The following is a 23,607-nucleotide window of genomic DNA, read 5'->3' on the forward strand; positions in this document are numbered from 1 at the left end:
AAATTAAATTCTTAAAAAAAAAATTTCAAATATTTATTTTTTTTTTTTTTAATCATGAATATACAAAAAAATAAAATTTTCCATTAAAATTAATATTACAATTATTATATTTGTTTTTAATTTTTTAATACCTTATTTTTTCAAAAAAATTTTGAATTTATATATTCTATATTCTTTTTTAAAAGTATATATACTTTTATTTCATTTTACTTTTTTTTTTTTTTTAGCAAAATTAAGATATATTAATTAGAATATTAACTTTTTTGATGCAAATATTTCTTTTCTTATTTTTAAATTTTAAAGAATAAACACACAATTTCCTAACATTAATGAGCTTGAATAAATTTGATTTAAAAGATTTTTGACTTTTCTTTCTTTTTTTTTTTTTTAATAGAAAGTAGTTGTAATAAAAAAAAAAAAAAAAGAATAAAGCATAAAGCATAAAGCAATATAATATCATATAGCAAGATAAAATATATTAAGTATACACATATTTAAAATTTTATTTTTATATATAATTTTTTTTAAATATGAAAAATTATGTAATATATGAAAGAGATGAAAAAAAATTACTGTTTGAAAAATTTGAAAATGATATTATAAATTTATTAAAAATCCACAATGTTTTTCTTGTTATTGGAAAATTAGAATTTATTGAGATTATAAAATTGGTTATTGTTTTGTATGAAAAAAAAATTCATACTTTAAATGAAAACGGCAAAATATGTTTTACAACTTCTGATCATACATATTTTAACTATTATAATATAATCCCAAATGATATGAAAGATTTTTTTTTTTTTTTAAATGATAAAGATACACATTCTAATAAAAGCAATAAAATTACTGTCTTAGATGAATCAACACTGTTGCAAAAAATTTTATTTGATCCTATTTTAATTGAGTTTAACATAATAATATTAACAAACATTCATAAAAGATTTTCAAAGACAGATTTAATATTATCGTTATTAAAAAAAATAATTATAAAAAGAAGTAATTTATATATTTTTCTTTTTTCTGATTTTTTTATTGAAAATGTTCTTAACTTTTTTAATTCTTATAATAACCTAAATAATTTTAGCCAGGAATTATCAATAAATAAAAGCATAAATAATGAAGAAACAATTGAGCAAGATATCGTAAATACATTAAAATTTGAAGGGGAAAAAAAAAAGGAAAATAATGAAATATTCAGAGATTTCAAATATGTAAAAACAATAAATAACAAAAAAGAAAGTAAAGTAAGCCATAAAAAATATTTTGATAAAACAGATATGAACAAGAATAGTGAAAAATGCAAAAAAATAAATTATAAAAAATATGAAAAAGAAAAAAACTTTCATAAAAGAAGTGACTATACATATATAAAAAAGAGTAGTGGAGAACACAAAAATATAATTGAAGAGGAAGTAAAGAAAAAAAATGAACTAAAAAAAAGTAATTGGGAATATTCAAAAGATCATATATATATAAAAAAAAAAGCAAATAATAAAAAGGATTATGATAATATAGAAACAAATAATCAACAAAAACAAAAACATTTTTTTATAAAAAATGTGAAACTTAATGATTTAATAGATAAGAAAAATTATTATATAAATAGTAGAAGTAACACCTTATCAAGTAATGAAGAAAAAGAAAAGAAAAAAAAATATACTTATTTAGATGGTAAAAATTATATTTCATCTGATTCACATATAAATGAACAATGGAAATTGAAAAAAGGTGAAGAGAAAGAAGAAGAAGAAGAAGAAGAAGAAAAAAAAAAAAAAAAAACATTAAATTGCCTGTTTGCTGATTCAGTTAATCATTCCCTAATATATAATTATAAAGATCATTGTGAAGAAAATGAATTAAAAGCTTTAGAAAATGAAAAAAATGAGATTGATAAATTAAATGAATGGAAAGAATTTATGGAGGAGCTAGAAAAGGTTAATAATATTATAAGCATATTTGTTTTTCATATATCTAATAATATTATTTATAATAATAAAAGGAAAGATAACAGAACAAGTGATATAGAGAATAACAAAATTTATTATTTGAAAGAAAGATGTTCAAATTATTTAGAAATCAGTATTAAGTTAATCAAAAAATTATTTGAAAATAAAAAAACTAGGGAGAATATATTAATAATCTTAAATAACGACTATGAAATAGAAATAGTTAAAAATGGATTGCAAAACAAAAATATATCAAGTAATCATATTGAAATAATAAAAGATATATATACATATGATTTTGATTTGAATGCATTAAATAATAAAATTATAATTCTGAAAGATATGTTATTTTATAAAAAATTAAAAAACATAAAATATATAATAGATACTTGTTATATGAAGGATGAAATTTACGATTACGATCTTAATATAACTCATAAATATACTGTATTAAGTAATAAAAATAAATGTGAGGAAAGAAGTTTTATTTCAAATAATTCTACTTGTTTTCGACTAATAACAATTAATGATTATCTTAACTCATTGAATGAATGCCCCATACCTGAAATATTAAGAAAAGATATTTTTTATAATATATTTTTTTTAAAGACTGTAGGAGTAAAAAATATATGCTCTTTTGACTTTGTTACTTCACCATTATTAAAATCATTAAAAAGATGCTTCGAGTTATTTTATATTTTAAAATTAATGGATATTAATGGAAATATAATTGATAAAAAACTAAGTTTATTAATTTGTTATTTGCCATTAAAATTTAAGTATAGTATATTTTTAGTAAATAGTATAAAATATAAATGTGTCTACGAAGTTTCTATTATTATAAGTATGTTGATTAATGAACCTATATTTTCATTCAATCATAAGAATGTAAATAGATTAAAAATAATGAGATTATCTTTAATGGCAGAGGAAAGTGATATTTTAAGTTATTATAATATATTTCAAAATTTTGATAAAGCAAAAAATAAAAAAAACTTTTGTTATGATCATTTTTTAGTTTATAATTCCATTAAAAAAGCTACTGATTTTTTTAATAAACTAAAGAATATATTGAATTGCTTTGGTATAGAAATGGAAAAGTCAAATAATATAGAATATATATTTAAAGCTAAAATATCTTCCTTTTTTTATAATGTTTCAAAAATAGTAGATGATAAAAATTACAAATTATTAAATCAAAAAAGTGACAATAAATTATTTTCTCTTCATCCATTATCTATTTTAAATGAAACAGAATACAAAAAAAGAAAATTTATTGTATATACAGATGCATATTCTAATAATGAATCACAAATTTTTATTAAAAATGTGTCCATCATTGATCCTATCTGGTTAACTGATGTATATCCTTCTTATTTTTTTAACAAACATATTAAAAACATAGAAGAAATAAAATAAAATTATGAAATAATATACATAAATATATATATAAATTTAATTTCAGTAATTATTAAACTTATTCTACCTTTTTATATAAAATGAAAGGTATAATAATAAACAACCAAAAATTTACAATAATATTTTATTTAATATAAATTTATAAATATCTATCTGTGGTAATTAAATATAGTTATATATATACTAAAAGTATTTTTTGATATGTAGAATTTTCAAATTTATGTTAAAGAATTTCATTCATATTTTTCAATTTTATTAAATATATACTTTTAACATAATATTATCTGTTAGACAACTCCATTTTTTTTTTTTTTTTGGTTAAGTAGCTTTAAAAAAAAAAATTTATTTTCATCTATTTTTTTGTTTTTTTTTTAAATTATATATATCTATTTATTTTATAATAAAACGCATCTTTCATGTATTATTTTCTTAAATTAAAACAAACTTTTTGTAATTTTTTTTTTAAATAACTTCATATATTTATAAAATAGATATACTTTTTAATTATCATAATAATTCTTTTCTATTCTTTAAAAAAAAAAATAATATTAAAAATATGATTTATAATTACAAAGTTAGGATAAAATTTTTTACATACAATTAAATATAAATTACTTAAAAATTTGTTCTTTTATACTTTTTTTTTTCTTTTTTTTAAATTATTCTTTTTAATTATATTTCTTTACATTTTTGTTAAATATGTTTGTTAATTAACAATATTGTTTCCTTAACAAAAATTAAAAAATTTTAAAATTACTAAATAAAACATTAAAGCTTATTGTAGCATTTATTATTTTTTTTTTTTTAATAATCTATATATATAAAAGAATTAAAAAAATATATGATATTTTGATAATCATTTTCTTTTTTTTTTTCTTTTACATAAATCTTTATATATATATAATGTGTAATTTTATTTTTAAAATTTGATAATGGCTAATATTTTTTACTTACATATTTTTCTTCTTTATAAAACATATTATTAATGTTTTAAAATATGAACTGTTTTTCACTTTTTATAACTTTTATTTTTTATTAGTAATATTATTCAAGCATTCATCATATGAATAGTTTAAACAAACTTCAAATAAGTAAAGAAGACAATTAGTATATGAAAATTTGTTCTTTTTTGTAATTAAAGAAAAAAGCATTAGCATTTGAAATGTAGCATAATAATAAAATCTATCATTTTTTTTTTTTTTTTGTTTTTGAATAATGAAAATTACATGAAAATGAGTATAATTAAAAATTTTTTTAATAGATTAAATTTAAAAAATAGAAGTAAAGTTAATAAGTTAACCATTATAGAAAAAAAAGAAAGATTAGAAATTCCTTATTTTTATTTATCTTTATCTGCATTTATGTTTGGTTTGTCATTTGCATTTGTCCCATTATATCAGCTATTTTGTCAATCAACGGGGTATGGAGGAACTATAAAAAATAAATTGGATATTAATAAATTATTAAAAAAAAAAGAAAATAGTAAAAATAGATTAATTGAAATAAATTTTACAAGCCAGTCTAATATGCCATGGTCATTTGAACCTGAGCAAAAAAGTATTATTGTTAAACCTGGTGAAACAGTTCTAGCTTTCTATAAAGCTAAAAATTTAATTAATAAACCAATTATTGGAATAGCATTATATCATGTATTACCTGACGAAGCTGGTTTATATTTTAATAAAATTCAATGTTTTTGCTTTGAAGAGCAGATGCTAAATGCTAATGAAGAAATTGATTTGCCCGTACTTTTTTTTATTGATCCTGATATTTTAAATGATTCTAGATTAAAAAATTTAGAAAAAATTACTTTATCATATATTTTTTTTGAGTCGGATTCAGAAATTCCAGAAGAATATCAGCATCTTTCCAAAGCTATTGTATCCAAAAAAAAACCAATTCAAGTTATTTGAAAGAAATATATGTTAAATGAAAAATGTACATATATCAGAAAAAGTCTTTAATTAAGAGAAAAACACAATATATATATATAAACGAAAAACAAAGAAAAAGAAAATATCAATTTTTCATTTATAATGAAAATAAAATGAATTATAATTTAAATATATATAATATTTATTTTTTAATAGAAAAGAAAATAATATTTAATTGAAAAAAAAAGTTAAGTTTTTTTTTTTTTTAGTAATCATTTGCTTTAAATGAATTTATTTTTAGATTATACTAATTATATATAATTTCACGTAAAAAAATTATTTAAATATTTAATATAAGATAATTGATAACACATATTTATGTACATATATATATATAAATTAATAAATCAAGATTTACGAATTCTACAACGAAAAAAAAAAAAAAAGTGAAAGATTAAAACTTGTATAGAAAGAATAAATCTGTATTTTACAAAACATATAGTAATTTATTGTTCTTGTTCTGTATTTTCTGGATGATTTAATTTATAAGTACCTTCATTATGTAAAAGAGAAAATATTCGATTTATATCTTCGTCTAAGTTCTCATTATTTATTTTGTTTTTTTTTGAATCCTTTAATTTATTTCTTAAAGCATGTGAGCTATTTTTTGCTTCAATACACTCTTCCAAACTTTTAATTTTATTCATTAATTCTTCTTCTAGCATTTTCCTTTTATTTAATTCTTCTTTATAAAAATAATATGTTTTCATTTTTAACTTTTCATCACTGTTTCCATTATCTATTTCATTATTTATTTCTTCTATTTCTAATTTTAATTGTTCTTTTAATTTATTTATATTAAATATTACACTTTTTTCAAAATTTATGCATTTTTCATTATAGCATTTATACAGTTTATTAAAAGCATCCGAATCCAATGCTTTTAATGTTTCCATAGATATATATAATTCAAACAAAGAAATTAGAATTTTAAAAGTATCATCATTAAACATTTCTGAAGAGAAAACATCAATAGAATACTCAATAATATTTTGTAAAGAATTTTCTTCTTTCTCAAAAAAGTGAAAATTTTCTACCTCATCATTTAAAAGTTTTTCAGATTTTTCTTTATTGTCTTTATTTGTTAAATTATTTAAATTATCTGTTTCTATATATTCACTACTATTTTTATTTTGAGTTTCTCCTTCATTATTATGAAAACGCAATGAGTTATTATAATCATTTCCGAAAAAAGAATTTTCTTTGGGTTCTTCATTCTTAACTACTTCATCATTTTTTTTCCTATTTTTTAAGCTTCCTAATTTATTATAAGATCCATAACTACGACTAATTTTTATTTCCGTATTTTCAAAGCTATTTTTTTTTTCAAGTGTTTCTATGTTTTTTTCATTTTCTAAGTCTTCATTATTCGTGTTTGAAGGAGATTCGCAATTTTTTTTTTTTTTAATATCCATATCGCTACTGTAAAATATAGGCTTAAAAATAAATTGATCCATATCAGAATGCAATTGATCCATGTTACTAGGTAAAATTGTTTTTGTTTTATTGAGTTTTTTAATCCAAGATATATAAACAAAAGCGAACCTGATGGAAAAATCAAACCAATTTTCGTATATAGAACAGGAACTTGATACATCTATGAATTTTTCAATTATTTTGATTAGTGCTGAGACAAAATATTTAAAATTTTTTTTTTTTCTTTCATCTCTAATATAATCTGGAAACATATATAAAATTTTTTTTTTTTTCTTTTTTCTCTTCTCTTCATTAAGATTATAGCAAAATTTATTTTCATAAGGCATTTGAAATAACAAATCCTCATTTTGGTCATCATACCATATGAATGCTACGTTATGTATATTAACGGGTAATACATTTTTTTTAATATTAAATAATTCTTTTTGGTTTTTATTTTCTTCTATTTGGACGTTTTCATTTTTATCATTGACCAAACATGGATTCAATTTAAGATTATATCTTTTGATAATATTTTCTACAGGCTCAAATTTTATATCATATTTTGATGCATTATCTGTATTATTTGAAAATACATTACTTTCAACTAGTTTTGATAATTTTTTCCTATGACTTTTATTTAAAAAAAATTTAATTTTATTCATAACTTTATAATATATTTTATAATTTTTACTTTTTATATTGTCTTCTTCATAGCCATTTGTTTCTATATTAATATGGGTTTCCATATGCATAAAATGTCTAGACAGTACTATTTCTTTTACTACATTATGAAGCATAAACAGATGATATGCGAGGATAAAAGAGATAGGAAAAAGAGAGAACTTTTCATAATTCCAATAAAAGCTTCCCCACATAAGCAATGAAAAAAAAATGTTTAAAACATTACCAACGTATAAAGATTTATTAAGAATATTGAAGGATCTCTTATCAAATGGACTAGAAAGTATCTCAAAAATTGCAAATACCGTTAATGTTAATGTAACTGAAACAATATAATACATTTGGTAGTGAGCATTAAGAGCTATAATAAGAACTAAAATAATGTTCTTCAACACAAATAATAATTCAAATATTGCTTTACCTTGTCTATATCCTGCTAATAAATTTTTTAATAATGAATCGAATAATAGAAAATTTTTTCTTTTAACATATAAAGAAATTAAAATAAAGAAGATACCAAAATAAAAAAACGCTGCCAGTAATATGACAATCAAACTTAATAAAAAAGAATTATAAGAAAAGGAACATTTCTGAGTAGGCAAATAGGTTAAATAAAATTCTTTGTTTTGTGATTTATAGCTTACAGGTTTGCAATATATAAGTTGAATCAACTCTAAAAGTACGTATGGCATAGATAAAATAATCATTAAAACGTAACAAGGTAAAGTATCCCTTAAAAACATTGATATTTTTTTTCTTAAAATTTCATTTTTTTTGTTCATAAGTCTCCATGGACCAAATATTCTTTTATTATAAATATTTTCAATAGTTTCTTTTAAGAATATTTTGTATATTTCATTATTTTTTATATACTTTAATTCATATTTTATATCTTCTTCATTTCTCTTATTTCCATTTAAACTTTCATTTACTTCTTCGTTATATTTTACGTTTTCGTCTTTGCTTTTAGTTTTAAACTTTTTTAATATATTGCCTTTATCATTGATATTATTTAAAATTGGTTTGCTATTATGTTCTACATAATTTTCTTTGTTACTATTTTTTTCTAAATCATGCATTAACGTGCTTTTATCAGATTTTCTTATTTCCTCTTCCTCTAGTTCATTAGTTATATGAACTTTTTTTTTGTTTTTTTTTCTTTCTTGTTTTTGAATATATTCTTGTCTTATATCTGTGTTGTATTCATCCCTTAAATCTGGAATTTGAGATAATAAATACTCAAAACTCTGTATTTTTTTTCTGTAGTAAAATTTAGGAAATTGAACAATGACAAATAAAATTAAAGTTATAAAAATACCATCTATAAGCGGTGAAAATATTTTCATATATTTTTGTATGTACCATATACTATTATATGATACATCAATATTATAATAATTAAAAAAACATCCAACCCTTAGGTAATAAGCAAAAAATTTTAAATGAAAAAGAAATACCATCTTATAAAAGTAAAGATATTTTGCAATAAATGATTGTATATTAGGAGAGAAAAATCCATAAGCAATAAAACTAAAGGAGCAATTATACCAAATTTTTATTAAAATTCCACTAGTGTAAAATTTATTTATACAACTATCATAATTTAGTGACACAATAAGAATAACAACAAAATAGTACAAGAGCTTGAACAATATAGTATGCAATAATTCATAAAACAAATTTTTACATTTATAACATTTTGATTTAAAATATATCATATCATAATTTTTTTTGCAATTATTGCACTGATATCCAGTGGATCCTTCAGAGCATAAATTTGCTATTGTTCCTAAACATCTATCTGGTAAAGTACACGGATGTATATCAGGCAATCTTTCAAATTTGCTATTTATTTTTTTTAGTTCATTTGCCTCTCTTACGTATTTATTAAATATTTCTAAAAAGTACTCCTCGCTATTATTGGGATTATCACTTAAATTTCCACTGGATTCTAAAAAAGACAAATTTGCATCTTGATTAGTTAACAAAGTAGAAGAATCCAAATTTTGAATATCCGAAATATGAATCTCTCTGAAATAATTGGAACTTTCTTTAATTTTTCTATTTAATTTATGATATTGTTCTTCACCTTGAAAAAAAGATATGGTATTAGATAGTTTAAACGAAGAATTATAAGATTTTCTTTTTTTATCACTTTTATCCGATTTCTTCTTAATTTTATCTCTTTTATTAATATTTTCAAGAAATTCCTTATTAAAATAATATTTTTGATTTTTCTCAAAGAAGAAATAATTTTTGCTTTCAATACTTTTTTGAATAAATAATAGTAAATTATAATATGGATAAGTATATTTTAAATCATTATTATCATCTAAAGGATTCCAAGGTTTATATGGATTTTTTTCTTTATATACCGCGTAATATCCATAAATTGGATAAGGATTTTCATGATCTAAGACATTTATATCATTATAAGCTCTGTCATTTAATAGTTTTAAAAATACATATATATTAAATCCTCTATTACATACAGCTCCTTTAGGGCAAATGCTGCAACTTTTTTTAGACATGGTATTTTTGCCATTTCCATCTTCTGAAGTAACTAAATAATAATTATTCTTACAAAAACATTGATTTTCATATGATGAACCTACAAATGTTGTAGAATAGTGTGGACAAGCTCCTGAACAACTATTATCATATTCGCTTTCTTTAAAGGTATTTGGGGGACAAGGAAAACATTCTACTGTTTTGTCTTTTGAAGTTCTTAAAACTTTTCCATGAATACATAAACAATTATTTAAAGAGGTTCTTTGTTTTATTCTTTGAGGAATCACTAATTCTTTAGGACATTTTTTTGGTAATGTATGAAATAATCCTTCTATAATTGCATTGTTAAAGACGATGTTTGATTCTAGTCCTCCTTCACAATAATGATTGTCAAGGGAACAAGCTTTACATATTCCTATATGAAGTTTTAATATTTTTTTAATTTCATTATCATCTTTTTTATTAAAGTTATTTAAACTTATTTTTATTATTTCTGTTATATAATATTCTTTTTGTTTTTTCTTTGGAACAATAAAGTACTTATCATGAATATTTTTGTAATTTATTTTCTCTGAATTAATGAAGTTTTCTAAAGTATCAAAGGTAAAATAATTTCCTGGAGTGCAAGAACAATCGTTGATGCTTGTTGAACCTCTGTTGACAGTTGAAAAACTTAAAGGGCAAGCTTCACACTTAAAATTTCCAATTGTTCCTTTATATGTTCCCCTGTCGCAAACTGAACATTTATGCGATAGAACTCCTACGTATGCATAACCTTTTAAGCATACACATTTATCTATATTTGTAGCTAAATTTACCACTGTTGTGGAATTATTTGGGCACGATATTAAATACGGAGTTCTGTTTCCTGGACAAAATTTACCTATGAGGCATCCTACGACTTGATAGTGTTTATACAATAGGTATTTTTTGTGTCTATCTACTGAGCATGTAAAAATAATATCCTTTTTATTTCTTAATATAAAGTTTGTATATTCCAAAGTACTTTTTATAGATATTTTATTTTCAACATTTTCATTTAAATAACTATCTAAATTCGATGAGGTATATTCATATATATTCTCAAAATAAAATTGTTTGCACTTAAAATAACCAACAATAACTTTCTGGTTATTTTTTAAAAAAACTTGTGTGTATTCTAGATTTCTCCTTGAAAATTCCACCCCAGTGCAGTATATATTCATTTTGCAATCATTTATACAAGATTTTAAATTGGATTTATATGTAACAGTAAAATTAGGGTTTTTTTTAAAATCTAGATTTACATGGCAGGTAACTCTTAATACAGTATCATTCGTCCATTGATAGGTTTGTTCTATATTCTTTAAAAGGGTAGTATAAATATGAAATATGGATGTTCTTTTTAGAAAACCTAGATTCTCTAGTTTTTTTAAATTGTAATTATCATTGGGGGCATTTTGCTGGTTGTTTACATATTTATTTGATTGATTAATGAAATTTTTTCCCTGAATATTTTTATTCGGTTTATTATCTATATCATCAAACAATTCCTCGAAATTTTGCTCCAAAAATAAATTGTAAACATCTTTATCAAATTTCTTATCATTATTCTCAAAAAAATTATAAATTCTATTTTCAGAATTTATATCAAATTTATATCTTAAATAGTCTATATCTATATTTCTAAACATATAAAGAAAATATCCTTTTTTTGGTAAACAGTCGCTTATTGATGTTGCTCCTTCTGACAATGTATTGGTAAAATGAGGGCATGGCAAACAAAAATCATCTGATATAGTATTCTTAAAAAAATTTTTTGGACATATTTCGCAGCTCAATTTTTTATGAAATCCATTTCTCCTTTCATTTAAAGATCCATATCCAGGTTTACATAAACAATCAAAAATAGAGGAAGCATTTTTTCTCTTTACAACAGAATTTTTAGGACAATCTTTTGGAATGGATGAAAAACCTTCACAGTACTTACCATTGCATGGTATACATTTGTTTTTTTCCTGGTTAATAGAATATCCACTGTCACAAAATAAACATTTTTTGACATCCGCCATATCAACTTCAATAGAGAATTTCTGCATATTCTGATCATTTTTTAATGCAACCAAGTAGAGATTATGAATTATAAAATTAGTATGATTTCTTTCAGAATTATTTTTGTCAAAATAAGCGTATTTCATTATTTTACTTTGCAAGGCAAAATCCTCATCATAGTTGTATGTAGAATTCACTAAACCATAATTATGTTTATGAGGTATTTGAAAAATATTCGTATCCAAATATCTTGGGTCACATAGAGAACAATAAATAACATCACCAATAACCTTAGCAATAGATGCGCAATAAGAACATGATCCATTTTTATTATTTAATATAAAATTTTCTTCACATTTGCAATCAACAGCTGACTTAGCTCCTTTTTTGGATATTTTATTTCTATCACATAGGGTTAATATGTCATTTCCTGGGCAATAATGATTTTCTAAACATAAGACACATTTATCATTTTTTCTGTAATATCCTTCAAAACATTTGCAAGACAATTCCTCATAACTTTTAGCTCCATAAATAACACTTTTTTCATTGATTGAGCATCCCTTAATGCAAATAAAGTTACCAACAGATTTTTTATAATATCCTGGTTTACATTGTTCACAACTTAAGGATTTTTCTGAATATTCATATCCAGATGAACATAAGCAATCGGTTATTAATTTAGATCCTATTTTTAATGTAGAAGTATTTTTGAAGTATTCATCACATTTCTCACATTTTAATTTGTCGCTGTTCCAAAATGTCCCTATTGGACAACTTTCGCAGATAGATTTTTCTTTATTAAATCCTTTGGCTATATCACAGTAAGAGTATAAATCCTTATATGTATTAATTTTATACTGGAAATGAGTTTTTGCAAATATTCGCAACTGAAAGCTTCCAAAATAATTCAATTTTCCGGTTATTATACCAGTTTCATATGAAATGTTTAAATTAGTTAGTTCATCTACATTTGTACACTTATTATCCGACTTTAAAAAACAAAAAAATATTATAGAATCACTATATTTGCCTATTTCAGGTTTAACATTTAAGTTATCATTCGAATTATAATTTTCTGCAAATGTATAATGAAAAGATATACTGAAATATTCATCAAATGAATTAAAGTGATAATGATAAATTAAATTTTCATCATGTGTCTGTGTTGTAATTATTAATAATTTTTGATCAATTCCTATTACTTTATTTATATTATCATGTTTATAACCTTTTTTTAATTTTAATGCTTTTATAATTTTATATTTTTCCTTATTTAAATCAATAATTTTGATCTCATTACTATTTATTTGTGTTACAAATGCTAAATTAGTTCTGTGAGTAGTATGCTCAGTCATTTCTCCTTGATATATTGAAAAATTTCGAGGGTTCTTTAATGTTAAATTATTTGATGAAAAATTATATTCTTCTAACTCTATAATTTTATTATTTGTTAAATTGTAGCTGAAAAAGTTATTTTTTCCAGAATCTAAAACATACAATAGATTATTATGTACACTAATATATAATGGATTTTTTAAATTTTTTATATCAAGATAATCTAGATTATTAGGTAAATATTTTGGAGTTTCCACAGCATTTATGAATTTTTTAATATTACTCTTAATTATGTTATCATATATTGACTGATCTATATAATATGTGGCATTTCTTTTTTTTCTCATGAAATTAGCACTTCCTATGAATTTTGAAATACCTTCATTTTGTTGTTTTTTATGTTTAATATCATTTTCTGTGTTATTTAAAGGTTCCACATTTTTAACCGTCCCATTTTCTTCATTAGATTCTTTTTCTTTTTTGAAATATTTGATAAAGTTATATAGAAAACCTTTTCTTTTTGATATTTTTTCATCACTTAATATTTTATGCAAATAGTAGCTTACAATGCTATTATTTTTCCTTTCTTGAAGATAATTATATAATTTTTTTAAATTTGTATTAATTAAGTATGTTTTTTTGTTTTTTTTTTTTATATTGTCGAAGTAATTATTTAAAATACGATTTTCAAATTTTTTTTGTTCATTTTCTTTTATATTATTTGTAGAATTTTTTTTTTCATTTTGTTCTAAAAAAATAATTGGATTATTTTGATTCTTAGTATCATTTCTTAATATATTTAAATTATAATTTCCTGGATAGTATAAACTTGAATTATTATTATCACTTTGTTTATTTTTATTTAGTAAGATATGTTTTCCTTTTGATGATTGCTTATCTATTAGCAATTTTTTTTTAAATAATTCATACTTTCTAATATAATTGTTTGGATATTCTCTATAATGTTCTGGGTTTTTATGTTGGAAATTATACTTTTTATTTGTATTAGCATGCAAGATATTTTCATTGAATTTTTTCTCATTAGATATGTTCATACCAGAATGATTCAATCTTGATTCATTATTGTAAATATCTCTTCTTATTCTCTTTTTATTTTGATTCCCATTATTTAAAATTTTTAAACGTGCTATTTTTTTTAAGTGCAAATCAGTGACATATATATAGCTATTATCGAAGTCAATATCAACTGGAAAAAGTAAATTGTGTTTAGTTGAAAAAGAAAATTCTTTATATTTTGTGTAAAAAAAAATATGACTTTTTGTTAAAATAATAGTTTTATCTTCCTTACTTTTACATGATATCATTTCATCATCTTTTATTTCAGGAAATCTGTTTGTTAATTTTTCTTTCCTTTTTAAAAATACAACCCTGATCGTGTCAAGTGTAAAACTGAAACTTTCTCTTCTCTTTATGATAAATACATCGTGTAATCTTATATTCATACAGACACTTAATATAATATTTTTTTTTTCCATATTAGAAGGAAAATTATCAACTTCAAAGAAAGAATCATCTGTTACATAATAATTAGTTACATTTAAAATTCCTACATTATAATAAACATTATATGTATTATCTAATATACACATTGTATAATTATTTATTTTATTTACAAGAATTTCTCTAAAAATTAAATAGTTACTTTTTCTGGTGAAAAGTTTTTTTTCAATAAAAAATAAATTTTTATCTAAATTATAACAACTATTATTAAATTCAATTATATACAATATATATATATGATCTGGTATATTGTTTCCATAAATATTTACTTCAAAAATAATATCCTTTACTTGTATTAATATATGATTTTTATAAAAACCCACATCATTAGGATTTTTTATCTTTAAATAATCATATTTCTTAGATATGTTATTTAAATCATTAAATTGCTCTAATATTTCATTTTGTTTCTTTTGGTCATTTTCAAAATCAGGATGATAATTTTTAAAGGAATTTAATAGTATGTTAATTTTAGGAGAATTTTTATATTGATACTTTTTATTATTATTAAGTTCGACCTCAACATAATCTCCATTATTGCAACATAAAATAAGCGTTTTTTCGTTTATAATTATTATTTTCTCTAAATAGAAGTTAGTTAATAATTCCCCTTTGCTTTTATAATGTATTATTTCATTTAGATTAAAAATTGAATTTTCCTTAATTTTAACTAATAAAGCTTTTAATTTTTCTTTTAAAGTATCATTATTAGTGTCTCCTATATATTCATTTCTATAAATATTAGAAATACTACGAGAAAATGGTGTTTCTATAAAAAAATAGATATTAAAAATATTCTTTTCTGATTTAAATTTTTCTAACAATAATTCTAAATTTTTTTTTTTTATTATATTTGGATTATTTACAATTACATCTTCTTCTTCTAAATCATATATTAACCCTAATTTGCTGAATTCATAATTGTATTTTACTGATTTTTTGATGGGAATAATATCACTAATATCTTTTTCTTTTAATAAAAACCTTATTTTATTTCTAAAAAGAAAGCTATTATAACATACAGCAAAATTTAATTCATTTTTATGACTTTTGTTAAAAATCTTTAATATTCTCGATGTAGGAGTAGAGTAATTAAAAGTATTTTTTTTGAAAAAAGGCATAATGTTATATTGATTATTGTTAATGTTACATATATTTTTATTATAATCATTAAAAGAACTCAATGCAACAAATTTTATAGCATCTTTACTAAAATAATGCAAATTACTTATTTCATCAATGAGATCCTTGCTTACAATATTTTTATTACTTTTTTTTTTTAAAGTGTTGTTATATACTAACCCTAAGTATACATAATTTTTTGTATTTTTGCAATTTTTATCATAAAAATAAAAGCAATAACATATTTTTATATATTTTTCTTCCATATTAGTTATTTTGTAAGTTTTAGAAACCCACATGAGTTTTTGATTTATTTCTCTCACTATTTTCTCTGGTTTTCCATATATTTCTACACTTTGCTCCAAATTTATAACATAATTATCATTGTCTAATTGAATATTATCACCAAATAAGTTTACCTTATTGTTATCTGTGCACATTGACTTGCTATCCACAAACATAACTCTATCATTTATATTTATGTACTCATTTAATAAATAGAAGGAAAAGTAGCCATTTAAATCAGTATCAACTTCTAAAAAGTGAGGGCCATTCATTTTAAAAAAAGCAACTTTAGTTAAATAATCATCATCATTACATTTATCTTTAGGGCACCAACATATAACAATTCCTTGAGCAAGAAAATTAATAAGTATGTTATATTTTTGCTCATGTTCATCTATGTCTGCTTTAAATATTGAAAAGAGCTTTCTCTGGTTTAATTCTAAACATAATTTATTTAAATCTTCCATTATATCAATTGGAAAAACCTTGATTGATCCATCTAATGTTTTAGAAGTTTCTAATTTAAGTTCAAAAGGCTTTAGAAAGCTTACCGTAGAATTAATTTGTGGTTCTTTTAATATTGCTGTGTGCATATGCAATTCCATAACTTCAGTTGTAAAAAAATCTTCAGAGTCACAAAGGCCGTCTGTTAATTCATAACAGGCACATACAAATAAATTATGAGAACCATCTTTGTTTTGAGAAGTAGTCATGTAATTATTATTATCTATATCTAAAATCAATGTTATATTATTCCACTTATAACTTGTAACGGAATTATCTATTTTTTCTTGTTCATGATATTTTACTGATTTCTCTATTGAGTCACTAGTGAAGATTTTTTCAAAGTAACCATTTTTTTGGTTGCATGTTTTTGAGTCTCCATACTTTTTATAAATAAATCGAATGTATAAATTAAATTTGGAATAAAATTGTTTTATTTCTAAGTTAAAAGGGAAACCGGAAATTGCTTCATAGTGATCATTTTCATTAAATATTCCATAAAACACAACATTACCAACATTATAATAATATTTGTCGTTAGGGTGAAATGATGCACACACTTCATAAATTTTAGTAATATCTTTAGGTACAATATCTATTTTTAAGTTATAAACTCCATCTATAAATTGAAACTCTAAATATTCTATTTCTTGAGTAATATAAATACTTCCTATTTCACTTTGATATATTTTACCATAGTTATTTTCACAATTCTTACTATCACTTAATATATAATAAACTGAATTTATATTTTTATATAATCCATTTTTATTGCTGTTCGCATTGGGATCGTTTATATTATTAGGATTAGCATTAGCATTATTGCCATTAATACCATTATATTTGTTATTTTTGTTATTATTATTATTATTACTTTGTATCATGTTCAATGAGCTTTTTATTTTTGTTGTGGCGTTACATGATAATCCAGACAAACAAATATATTCCTTATATTCTACAGGACCAGGTAAGAAAACAAACACTGGAATAATATTTTTTTTTAAGTTGTCAACATAATCAGCATTGATATCAAAATCTTTTACTTGATTATGTCCCATATTAAATCTATTTAAATTAGCTGATCTGACTTTGTAAGAAGTTGATTTATTCATTACAACAGTAACACTTTTATAATCCTTTTCATTTTCACATGTTACATTTTGTTCTAGAGTACATACACATAGTTCATATTTTTTGGGGTATTTTAATTCTTTGTAAAAAGCTAAAATATCTTTTTGGTTATTCATTTTGGATCTAAGTTTAATATTTTTGATATTTTTACAATTATCATCTATTATAAAAATGTAATTATTAATCTCATAGTTTATAAATTTAGTGTGTGATGATTTAGTTATTTGCAATACTGCATTCATAGAAGTTGATAAAGAAGAAACTTCCGTTATTTGTGAGTTAATATTTTTTAAAGCTTTACATAGATCATTACTTACTTCATAACACCAGCATAGTTCAAATTTATTATTCACAATCATATTATAGTTGCATACTAATTTGTAATCATCCAGATATTTACAATCAATAACGTTATTTAAAACTTCATTTAATATAGCATCATGTTTATTTTGGCCCACAGATTGATTTAAAAGTTGACCAAAATCGCATGTTGAATAACCTACTATTTTTAATTTTTGATTTTCAATATTTTTAAAATATCCATGAAGTATAATTTCTTTTTGGTTTTCATCAATAATATGATTTTTCTGTAATGGTGCTCCGATGAAGTGAAAAATTCCAATATACGTTTCAACAATTAAACCATTAATTTTTCTAGAGTAAATTATTTTATAAGGTCCTGGTTTCAAAGCTTCATAACTGTTTCTAGAAATTTTTAGAATAAGTTCAGAAATTCTTTTAGAATCATTCAGTTTAGATACTGTGTGTTTAATTTTAGGTGCTTCCTTATAAAATATCGCAATTCTTTCTTTTTCTGTAATTTCTATAAAAAAAGAATAATGATCGACTGATATGGAGAATTCTGCTTTATGAGAGCAATCAATACCCATGTAACAATAGAATTCAATCTGTTCAAATGGACCATCAAAAATTAATACACTAGTTAATGCATGATTATCAGGTAACCCGTTTGAGCAGTTATATATATTTATAGTTTTATTTATAAAATTGAAATTGCTATTCTTTAATTTTTTTACCCCCCAGTACTTCTCTATGTTTCTAACAGAATTTTGAAAAATATAATGACCTCCATTATGATTATAAGTTAAAGTATCTTGACAATAATGACATTCTTTTATATAATATATTTCATTATTTTTCATATGCTTATAATCAAATTTTAATTTTATTTTATTAAAATTTGTTTTTTCATCAATATCAATTTTTTTAAATAGATTTTTTTTGCCATTTAGATATGAATATATAAAAAGAGTTTTTTTATTATGACATAAATTGAAGTGTTCTATGTTAATGATTTCAAATTCTTCATAAGGAGTGTTCTGATATACCAAAAAAAAATCACTTTCTATAGAAACATTAAATTTCTGATCTTTATAATTTCCGCATATAATGATATCTCTATTTAACAAATTCATATTCATTTGATTCACAAAATAGTATAAATTGAAATCTACAGCTCTTAAATTTGATGGATAATTACTCATGACTACATTATTTTTTGAAATTACTCCTACGCCTATTAATTCATTAGAATTACAAGATTTTCCTATTTTAGATATCCATTTATCAGAATTATAAGGAGAATGGAATGTTATAGTAAAAGAACAGTTAGAAAGCAATTTGCATACATATTTTTTTTTCTCTAATGGTACTGAATCATTATTTATAGAAATGTTGGTGTAGGAGTAGTAATCCTTCAAGTTATTATTTTCATTGCATTTCTTTTCCTTAGAACACATACATAAATAATACATAAATTTATCTAACTTTACGTTATTTGATACTACATATGTTACTTCTGTATCTTTAATTTTATTTCCGTAAAATATATATTTTTTTAAATCATCATTTGCTTCAACAAAAAAACCTTTATCTGAATGACAGTCTTCATTTTCTTTGATTGCAAATTTTAAAATTTTTGTGTTTTTATCTTCATGATATAGTGATACAATACCACTAAATTTTAAGGGATTTAATGAAATTTTCTTAAAGTTTAATAACTGCTCAATTTTTACAGAACCAATGTCATAATAATTAATCAACTTCAAACATAATCTCATAGTTACTGTATTATATTTAAGAGTTATATTAAATTTTTCATTTTTGTTTAGAAATTTGTTATCTTCATTACCAAGATGGTCACCATATTCATATTTTACTATATTATTGTGGGAGCATTCGTATTTTAAGTAAGGGCCTAAGTAATTATTATATTTTAATAAATGTGTTGAATAATTAATAACTATGTCATTAATGACACTATAGTATATATTAAATTCTGGTTTCTTAATTAAAATTATAGTAAATAAAGGAGCATATATTCCTTGATTTGTTGAACAAAAATTATTTTCATTTGTTAGAATATCACCACTAGTAAAATATAAATAATCATCAAGTATTGCACTTGTTGTTTTCCCTTGGTTTGTAAAATTTCTATAATCACAAATTTTATCTGACCAAGAAAAAGTTGTCTCACTAATGTTATGTAGAATGTAATTCATTTTGGTATTTAATGTATATACTTTAATAACACACTCAAACCCGACGAAACATGTTATAGGCTCTTGTGCATAAAGAAAAAATATATGACCTATTTTTTTATATTTCAAGTTATCCATTAAACATAGTTCAAAGTAATAATATGATTTAGGATTATTATAATTAAAAGTATAATATCCTTGATTTAATGTGTGGTTATTTTTGATAATTGGATTACTTGTATCATCGCACTCTGGTTTAAGAACTAAAGTGTCATTTTCAATATTTTGAGGTTTATTTATTGAAGTTTCACTAACGTAAATTGAGCAACTTAGGCTTTCAAAATTACAGTAAAATGTATTTAAAAAAATTGTTTTATTAACGTTAATTTTATGAATAACTAATGATATATTATTTCTTTTGAAACATATATAGTATGTATCATTATTTAGCTCATGAAGATCTGATATATAACCAATGTATCCTGTGCATTTGTTAGCTCCTATATTTTTTACGAAAAATGATTTTACCATTTTATCACAATTCTCATTTTCTGAAACATAAAAATTCTCTAAAAGGTTAAAGTAAAAAATAAATTTATCAACATTGTCACTACTACAATTATTGATATTCCCTATTTTTATATATTCTTTATTTTGTTCGATAACTTGAATGGGAAGTAATGAAGAATTAAGAGAATAAATATTTGAACTACAAAAAAAAAAAAAAAAATTAAGTTTTAATGAAAAAAAAATTGTAGAAAGGAAAATAAAATAGGATGAAGAAATTATACGAAGAATTAATAGTGAATAACTATATAACATAAATTTGGAATTATATAGAAATAATAAAAATAATTATTTAAATTTTAAAATAATATACTTTATAGAGTAGACAAAATGTGATATAAATATAGATATTGAGAATGTAAATAACTTATATAAATTTAAATAAAATTAACTGTTAGGAAAAATATAAAAAAATTTATGTTTTTAATTAGAATAATAATGCTAATAAAAACGAAAACAGTTCTTTACAGCAGAAATACAAATAAATAATATATAAAGGATATAAGCATCATTTATAAAATTAAAATAAATACATATATATACATATATATATATTCATGCATAAAGAGATTACCATAGATTCTTATTATCTTTAATATGTAGTTTTACGTTTTTCTTCTCGACAAATAAAAATGTATCATGATCTTTTTCCTTTACAATTGCTTTTCTATTATTTTGATAATAATTTGTATGACAATTATTTATTGTTTTATCTTCAAAAACTAAATAGGAATTACTAATTTCAAAATCTGCGTTAGCTACGCTGTCACCTGATAATTTAAATATACCTAAATAATCAGTTTCAAATAATTCTATATCTACATTACTTTTCCCATTATCATAAGTGTGATTTGATATAGTTATATTAGCATTTATATCTCTTAAAAAAAAAATAAAAAGTATAATAAAAAACAAGATGCTTATATTATTCCTTTTCTTTATATGCTTCATTTTTCATTAACATGAATTCAATATATTTTTGTTTACATTTTTAAAGATATATATATAAATATATATATTTAAATAATTAACTTGGGAATACGTTTAAATTAATATGATTTAAATTTTTACTCATAGATCAAAAATGTTGTAGATCAACTGTATATAAAATTATTTTTTTGTGTAATAAAAAAAAACTTAATTTTTTTAATTTTAGGTGTATAAATAATAAAATGTAAGTCTAGTAACTTTTTAAATGAATTTTTCTAAAAAAAATTATTTGCTCTGTACAAAAAGATATAGGTTAAATCGTTGTACATTTTCATAAAACTGGTACTCTACAGGTTAAAGAAATTAAAAAAAAAACCTTAAACATGTAGCACACAACTTTTCATTAAAAATTTTTTTTTTTTAAATATACTATAAAAAAAAAAAAAAGTAAAATAAAAAATAAAAAATTCCTAAAGCATTTATTTACTTTTTTGTTTTGTCTGAGATTCAAATTTTTACTAAAACATCATTCTGTTTAAATAAAATTTAAGTTAAAGTTTTTATTTTTTTCATATATTTTTAATATATTATATCCTTGATATATATTTTTCCTTTTTTAAGGTAATTTTTCTTTATGTTTCAATAAGGTACTATTAAGTTCGCTCAAGTGCATGCAAATAGACAACACAATTTTTTTTTTTTTACATTAGCAACAGTTGACTCTTGTTACTTTAAAAATAATCTATTTTTTAATATATACTCAAAAAAAAAAAAAAAAAAAATCAATTATCTATTTTTTAAAATTGTATGAAATTTTTTATATGAAAATTTCACTAAATATAATTCCCAATATTAATGAGAAAGTGTAATTTAATATTTTTTAAATGGTGTATGATTTACAAATAAATTAAAGAATTATGTATAGAACTTGAAGAAAAACATATATATATATATATAACACTTTTTTATATTTCTTTTGAAAGGTATAATTTTATCAGTTCTTTCCCTTTTTTATTTTAAATATATGAAGATATATTTAGAAATTCCATTTATTACTCTTATTTAAAAACAAATTTTCTTTTTTTTTCAATACATTTAGAAAAATAATATAATTAAAATTTTAATATAAAAATAATATGCAAATACTTCTTTTTATTATTCTTTACATAATTACAGAGATTTTTATCTCTTCAATGTTATAGCTTTATAAAGAAAATTACAAATTGATTCTTAATTTTATATTTATCTCATAATGAGTTGCAGATAAAATCTTTATTTCAATAAAATACTAATTTGAAATGATTTTTATGTATATATGTAATGTACTTATGCGTATATATCCAAATTGTAATGTTTCTCTAATTTTTTATTTGATAATAATATTCTATTAAAATGGAAAGAAAAAAAATTGTTATCAATAAAACCGTGGAAGATACAGAATAATATGGTTATATGTATAAAATTTTCCCTTAAGCAAATATTTTTTTTCAAAATAATTTGTTAATTAATAAAAATTGAAATAATATGATTTCAATATTAAGATATTTATGTTTTTTTTTTTTTTTATTTTAACAATGTTAAATTCTAAAAAAGAGTAATTAGTAAACCTTAATAGATACAAATATACTTTTGAAATAATAAATTTTTGCAAAATTAAAATAAAATTAGAATGTTCCAATTCAAAAGTACACTATTTTATTATAAGGCTTTTTAATGTTTTTTTTTTTTAGTTAACTTTTAGGATACGAAATAAATTTAAATTAAAAA

At 21.0% G+C, this 23,607-nt stretch overlaps 3 protein-coding genes across 3 annotated transcripts; 2 read left to right on the plus strand and 1 right to left on the minus strand.

Moving 5' to 3' along the window:
* Positions 1-530: 530 nt before the first annotated feature.
* Positions 531-3,365, plus strand: PRELSG_1244100 (conserved protein, unknown function; the record flags this gene model as incomplete). The annotated part of the gene is made up of 1 exon (XM_028678247.1): positions 531-3,365. One exon carries the CDS (start codon positions 531-533, stop codon positions 3,363-3,365), a length of 2,835 nt encoding a protein of 944 aa, XP_028534555.1.
* A 1,232-nt stretch (positions 3,366-4,597) lies between these two features.
* Positions 4,598-5,278, plus strand: COX11 (cytochrome c oxidase assembly protein COX11, putative; the record flags this gene model as incomplete). Its single annotated transcript, XM_028678248.1, has 1 exon — positions 4,598-5,278. One exon carries the CDS (start codon positions 4,598-4,600, stop codon positions 5,276-5,278), a length of 681 nt encoding a protein of 226 aa, XP_028534556.1.
* Positions 5,279-5,745: 467 nt separating this feature from the next.
* Positions 5,746-21,861, minus strand: CRMP4 (cysteine repeat modular protein 4, putative; the record flags this gene model as incomplete). Its single annotated transcript, XM_028678249.1, has 2 exons — positions 5,746-21,052; positions 21,485-21,861. The coding sequence occupies 2 exons, from the start codon at positions 21,859-21,861 to the stop codon at positions 5,746-5,748; spliced, it is 15,684 nt and encodes a 5,227-aa protein (XP_028534557.1).
* Between the last annotated feature and the right edge of the window lie 1,746 nt (positions 21,862-23,607).

This window comes from Plasmodium relictum (assembly GCF_900005765.1).
Source record: "Plasmodium relictum strain SGS1 genome assembly, chromosome: 12".
NCBI classification, from domain to species: Eukaryota; Apicomplexa; class Aconoidasida; order Haemosporida; family Plasmodiidae; genus Plasmodium; species Plasmodium relictum.